This window comes from Homarus americanus, unplaced genomic scaffold, assembly GCF_018991925.1.
Source record: "Homarus americanus isolate GMGI-L3 unplaced genomic scaffold, GMGI_Hamer_2.0 scaffold51858, whole genome shotgun sequence".
NCBI lineage: Eukaryota > Metazoa > Arthropoda > Malacostraca > Decapoda > Nephropidae > Homarus > Homarus americanus.
The window spans coordinates 27840-35145 of NW_024720892.1; the positions used below are offsets into that span (position 1 = coordinate 27840).

At 47.5% G+C, this 7306-nt stretch overlaps 1 protein-coding gene across 1 annotated transcript; it reads left to right on the forward strand.

Annotated features, from left to right (window-relative positions):
- The first annotated feature begins 924 nt into the window (after nt 1–924).
- On the forward strand, nt 925–7099 carry LOC121861282 (toll-like receptor Tollo). The gene has a single exon (XM_042358929.1). The coding sequence runs from the start codon at nt 1245–1247 to the stop codon at nt 4830–4832; it is 3588 nt and encodes a 1195-aa protein (XP_042214863.1). The 5' UTR covers nt 925–1244; the 3' UTR covers nt 4833–7099.
- Nucleotides 7100–7306: the final 207 nt, after the last annotated feature.

Here is a 7306-nt window from a genome sequence, read left to right on the forward strand (position 1 = left end):
ACACTCTAGTATATAAACAACTCATCTTATCTGCAACGGGGTGGGGGTGGGGGGGTGTGGGGGTGGGGGGTGGGAGGGGGTGGGAGGTGTGTGTGGGGGTAGAGTTGGTATTTGGGCGGCTGGGGTGGATGGTATGGGACTGTGGGTGAGGTGGGGCTGTATATGTGTGGGGTGGATGAAGCAGGTAGCATCAACACACACACACACACACACACACACACACACACACACACCTGATGTTTAATGCACCTGTTTTATTTTTCCGATATTTGAAAGAGGGATGTTTTAAAAGTCCCCCCATCCCCACCCTCCTCTTCCCTAAGTGTGGGCGTGCGAGGCTCTTCCCCCACCACACCCCTCCCCTACGCCCCCACCCACACTGTCCACTACTCTACACAAAGGGGGGCAGCGCTAGCACTCTCGTCTCACCCCCCGCGTTATTTTCATTGTGTTCGGACGATGTTCATTAACCCATATTATTAATCTGTTCCGTCTCGTACAACACCTTCCACGGGAGTCATTGTTAACAAGGCGAGTCATAATATAAGTTGACCCGGGAGTGAAATGGAGCCTTGTTTCGGGTGTAGAGGAGCGGCTCACTACTTCATTTTCTTTGTGCTTGCACTGGCGGGGGTCATCCATGAGCCCACCGAGGTACCGTTACTGATTTGTACCGATAACAGAAGCTGGCGGACGCTTTACCCAAACACCGACATCTCAAGAGTAAGGCCTCTCGTCTCTCTCCCAGTTAAAACGATCGTAATTGGTATCTAAAAATTAGCGTGTGTGTTTTGGTTAATTAATCTGGAGCATTTATGGTGGAGGAGGTGCGAGAGAGGGGCTGTGGTTGAGTGCTGAGCGGGCACTCTAGCGGCGAGCGGCGGAGTTACATGGTCGGCCATGTTGTTAGCCTCGGGCGACCAGTGATGAATGCGTCGGGCCAGTGGACCTGCCTCTAGACACCGCGCACCGACACACACTCACACGCTCCCACATTTTCGCTTGATTGGAGCTGTTAATTGGCTATTTATGGATAAAATACCCAGTGCTAGGATGTGGTGGAGGGGAGGAGTGGAATACTGCCAAGTGTGCAAGTGAAACGAAGTGATGGGACCAGTCAGGCTCACATGTTTTTTACCGAGGAGTAATGAGGACTCTGCATCGCGTATCCTAAGATGGCGAGACCGGTCGGCCCCGGACTAGCCAGGATAATGGCGCTCTGGTGAAACAGGCCGTGCAGCAAAATGCGAATATTGTGGGGCTGGAGCTTGGCGGCCCTGCTGTGGGCTGTGGCGGGGAACGTAGGCCCACAGTACCACAGCCCTGATGACTGTCAGGTCACCTCGCTGGCGGGCACCGACCTCGTCGCCCTCCTCTGTCGACTACGAACCATCAACAGTGAACTGGACCCCACCAACTTCAGCATGATCCCCACCAGGAACACCGTCAAGCTCAGGATTGAGTGTAGTGACGTCCTCTTCTTCCAAAGTGCGCTACAGAACAAGAGTTTTGTGAGGCTGCGAGAGTTGCAGGAGCTCGATATAGAGTACTGCAAGATCGGTGAGGTCCCGCGGGAGGCGTTCATAGGCCTCGCCAACCTCAGGAACCTCACGCTGAGGACCTACAACACCGACTGGTCCGCCATGACCCTCAAGATCGCCAACGACGCCTTCAGAGAGCAGAGGAACCTGGAAAGGCTGGACCTGGGGGACAACAACATCTGGACGCTGCCCCCGGCACTCCTCTGCCACCTGGAAAATCTCAGGCTCCTCAATCTGTCCAGAAACAAACTACAAGACGTGACAGTTCTCAGTTTCAGTCAAGTGGAGCATATATGTGCGCCGGGGCTACGGTCCCTCGACGTGTCCTTCAACCACTTAGTGAGTGTTCCGGCATTTGCATTTGCAGCGCTCAAAAACTTGCAAATACTCAACATGAGTCTGAATGGCATTAGCAAACTGGAGGACAAGGCTCTCTTTGGTATGTACTCCCTGGAAGTGTTGGACCTGTCGGGGAACTTGTTGACTGCGCTACCACCTGAACTCTTCCAGGAGAACAAGAGACTCACCAAGTTGTGTATCAGGAACAACTCGGTGAGTGTCTTGGCCCCGGGGCTCTTCACGGGCCTCAGCCTCCTGCTGGAGCTGGAGCTCACAGACAACCAGCTCACCAACACCTGGGTCAATTCAGAGACCTTCACCGATCTGTTGAGACTCGCCAGCCTCGATCTGTCTAACAACAGAATCACCAGACTCGATGCTGCCACGTTTCGTGACCTGACCAACCTGCGAGTGTTAAAATTACAGCAGAATATGATAGAAACAATTTCAGATAACACGTTCAGTGGACTGTTTAGATTACACACGTTAGTGCTGTCTGATAACAGAGTCAAAGTGATCAGTGATAAGACTCTGGCGGGTCTAATCGGCCTGCAGGTGTTAAAGTTGGATAACAATGAAGTGTTCAGCGTGGATAGCCACGCCCTCACTAACTCCACAGAGCTGCAGGAGTTGGAGCTGAGTCACAACTACCTACAGGACGTGCCCAAGTTGGTGCAGAGTTTGGCCTCGCTCAGAACCCTCGACCTGAGCGGTAATCATGTAAGTGTTATCAGCAACAGTTCCTTTACCGACCTGCACCACCTCAGTGCCCTAAAACTGGCCGCTAACGTGGTGGAGAATATTACTAAGAGTGTTTTCAAAAACCTGCCAGCCCTCCAAGTCCTGGATCTGGGCAGCAATAAAATTCACACGATAGAGAACGGTGCTTTTGACAATAACAAACACCTGGAGGCCATCAGGCTAGACAATAATGTGTTGACAAACGTTCATGGTCTGTTTTCTGATTTACCAAACCTTCAGTGGCTCAACTTGTCCAAAAATCACCTGGAGTTGTTTGACTACGCCTTTATCCCCAGGGGACTCAAGTACCTAGACCTCCGCTCAAATTTTATCAATGAACTTGGAAATTATTTTGAGATAGAGAGTCAACTAAACCTGATGATAATTGATGCCAGTTTTAACAAGTTATCAGACATTAGTGCCAGTTCAGTGCCAGATAGTGTGGAGATCCTCTTCCTGAACAACAACCTCATCTCCAGGGTACAGCCATACGCCTTCTTCAAAAAGAAAAATCTCACCCGTGTCGATCTCTTCGCTAACAAGATCAAGAATATTGATCAGAACGCCCTGAGGCTGTCCTTAATGGATCCCTCACGTGACCTTCCCGAGTTCTACCTGGGTGGGAACCCGTTCGAGTGTGACTGCACGATGGAGTGGCTGCAGACCATCAACAGCCTGGAGGAGACCAGACAACACCCCACAGTGATCGACCTGGACAGCATCAACTGTAGACTCATGAACAACAACGCCGTGATCCCCCTGCTGGAGGCACAGAAACTGCAGTTCCTCTGTGAGTACGAGTCGCACTGCTTTGCTCTCTGTCACTGCTGCGACTTCGACGCCTGTGATTGTGAGATGACCTGTCCCACCAACTGTACTTGTTTCCACGACGAGTCTTGGGCGGCCAATATCGTCGACTGCTCGCTGGCTGGCTATGACGCTGTGCCCGACAGGATACCAATGGATTCTTCTGAAGTGTACCTGGACGGTAATGACCTGGACTCCCTCTCCAGCCACACGTTCATCGGCAGAAAAAATCTCAAAGTGCTCTACCTGAACGACAGCAAAGTGGAGGTTATTCACAATAGAACGTTCAACGGTCTGAAACTGCTTGAAACCCTCCACTTGGAACGTAATTATATCAAGGAACTCAAAGGTTACGAGTTTGAGCATCTTACCCTTTTACGTGAATTGTATTTACATAGTAATGAGTTGTTTTACATACAGAACGCAACATTCTTAACCCTTGTCTCGCTGAGGGTGCTGAGGTTAGATGATAATCGTCTCAAAACATTCCCAGCCAACATGTTCCTGAAGAACCATAACCTCCACTCCCTCCACCTGAGCGACAACCCCTGGCGCTGTGACTGTGACGAGCTGGAGGACATCCAGACATGGCTGCAGGGCCCCGGCAGGATGCTCAAGGACGCTGACAAGATCTTCTGCTCTCTTAACAGGTCAGTCGAGGTGATGGCACAAGTGTCTACCTTCAACCTCTCCTCTTGCAACAACGAGACGGAGACGACCACCATAAGACACGAGGCCTACCTGGACTACGTCTTCCTGCCCACCATCACCCTCGGAGCCTTCGCCGTCCTCCTCACCATCACCCTCATCATCTTCTGCAACAGGAACCGCATGAGGGTGTGGGTCTACGCCAAGTACGGGGTCAGGCTCTTCTACAGGAGCGAGTACGAGGGAGATACAGATAAAGCCTTCGACGCCTTCGTCAGTTACAGCTCCAAAGACGAAGTGTTCGTGACACAGATTCTGGCGCCAGAGCTGGAGCGCGGCAGCCCCGCCTACAAGCTTTGTCTCCACTACCGAGACTTCCCCGTCGGCGCCTACATCACCGACACCATCCTCAGCGCTGTGGAGACCAGCAAGCGCACCATATTAATATTATCAGAAAACTTTATCAAATCAGAATGGTGTCGCTTCGAGTTCCGCTCAGCGCACCATGAGGTACTCAAGGACCGGCGGCGGCGACTTATTGTCATCCTGCTGGGCGATGTCCCCCAGAGAGACCTGGACCCGGACATCCGACTCTACCTTAAGACAAACACGTACCTCAAGTGGGGCGACACTCACTTCTGGGAAAAATTAAAATTCGCCATGCCCGATGCTCAGCCTCCCACGAGGAACCACCAGCTGCACGCCCTGGCGGCCCAGCAGCAGCCGGGGCCCAGACCCGTCCCCCTCCACATGTAGCAGACACACACACACACACACACACACAAGTAACTCCGCCAGCCAGTACAAGTGTCACCTGCAGCAGCACGCCCTACATCATCCTCCGCTGACACCAGAGACAGGCTGCAGCGCCCCACCGTGATGGCCGCCAGATATCAACAGCACCATCAACAAGAGCCAAGCGCCTCAACCCTCAACTGATACCACATTTCTCCTTGACAAGTAAAATATGGGACAATGTATATTCTACACTTGATGCTCTGGGTAGCTCAAGTAATGCAGCTTCATGCAGCTGACCAAGACGTGGGCCGCTGGGGCAGAGGACGGCCACAACAGCTGCAGGACCTGTGTGTTGTCCCCTGACCCCAGCCAGGCCAAGCAGGCGAGCAGCGACACCCGTCTGGACAAGGCGGGATAAGATCTGTCCCCAACACCACCACCTCCCTCCTGGGACACTCCACACCCTCCCTCCTCCTCCCTCCCTCCCTCCTGCTACCTCGTGTACTATCACCCTGGGTCACTCCACACCCCTCCTACACCCTCGAGTGAGGATCAGGGGAGGTGGGGGCTGACCACCTCCTGCCCAGTGTGAGACAGGTATGACCCCCCCTCCTCGTCAGTCCAGGATACGATGCTGACCACATCCTACCTAACCCAGTGTGGGAGAGGGTTAACCACACCCTACTGCCTAAGCCCAGGATAGGATGGTGACCACATCCTACCCAGTCAGCCCGCCCTGGTGCATGGGGCTGACCCACAGATGAACCACCATAACCAGCGCTGACCGCCGCCTACCCCCGCCAGGTGTTCAGTGTTTACCTACAATATGTGACAGGACAATTTGCATATATTCCTGATTTTTTAAATTTGTTATCCTATGTAGAAAATTACTTTGTTGTGCTGTGAACAAATTAAAAATTATATTATGTAATTTAAAAAAAACGAACGAGAATTGATCATGAAAATTTAATAAAGAATAATAATAATCCTTTCTGCTGTAGTGTTGAAAAATTCATATAACAATTTTGGATGGAAACTTATCATAAAACTTTGGAAATAATTGTGTACTTGATGAAATAAATTAATGAACTTTATGTATTATTATTAATACAAGTTTTTCAATGACAAGAAAAATTATGAATATTTCTAAATATATTTATATCGGTACTTGATAAGACTGTGAATATAGTTTAAAAAATTATGGAATAGAAACAATACCACGAAAGATGTCAAATTATTTTTAACGTGACTTAATAGTGAAGATTAAATGTGGTAATTATCGGTCAAATTTTGTTAATGAATGTGTAGTGTTGATAATACTGGACGATAATTATATATACAAATTATCTTAATAATTACAAGAGAATGAACGAGGAAAATATTTGAATAATAATGTAATGAGAATTAAATAATAAATGTAAAGAAAACTGGAGGGCAGAATATAGTGAGTGTTGTGACGACCAGATCTATTACCCACCAATAATTAAAGTGAATAAGAAAAAATTAAAAGACGAAAAACTTAAGAAAATTGTATTAATAATAATACCTGATTTTGTTTAATCTATTTACTGAAGAAAAGGATGAAAATTACCGCAATGATGATTTTAAATATTTACAAAAGAAAATCTTTACTTGAAATAATAAATAATTCCATAATTTTGTTGTTGAGTAATATTGATAATAATTATTCTTTTATAACAGCGAGTTGTTGATAAGAAAACTAGTTGAAAGTCTTGTAGATAGAGCTGAATACTGACACCCCCAGACGCGACGGTGTTGGGACGCTGCTGTAAGTGCTGTATCAATGCTGAAAGGGCTGTAAGTGCTGTATCAGTGCTGTAACAGTTGTATCAGTGCTGGAAGGACTGTAACCGTGCTGTTATATAGAGCTGTGACGGTGTTGTTACAGACCGGCCATTAACCGTACTGGAAACCCCTCGCAATGAGTGACGACGACAGTGGCATTTACAGTGATATAAATAAATAGTAAAACAATAAACAAACAAACTACAGTGATAATAGTGAACTTTATAATAAAATAGAACTCATTAGTGGGAGAGTGAGAGGTAGAGAGAGCACCTCCCCTCACACTATATAACTCTCCCTCGCCTGTATATTACCACATCCATCTTTGCTTCTGTACATTGTGTATGTGGGCTTAAACCATTTGTCTGTATATAGTTATTATTATTATTATTATTATTACTATCATTATTATTTACCTGCATTACAATATTATCTAAAACTGCCCTGGTTTTTGTTAAGCTTTTTTCCTTTGTTATTGCTTGTCTAGTCAATGAAAATGTTATTATTATTATTATATTGAAGCGGTATGTGATAATTAAGATTTCTTCTGTTTTTTTTCTTAGGATGCCAAATTTATATGTACTATTGTGATAGTTGAACTATCTCCAGACAGCCTATACTCAACCTTTTGCCAATTCTTGTGTGTGTGTAACACTAGAAAGAAAATAATAATGTATATTAAAATT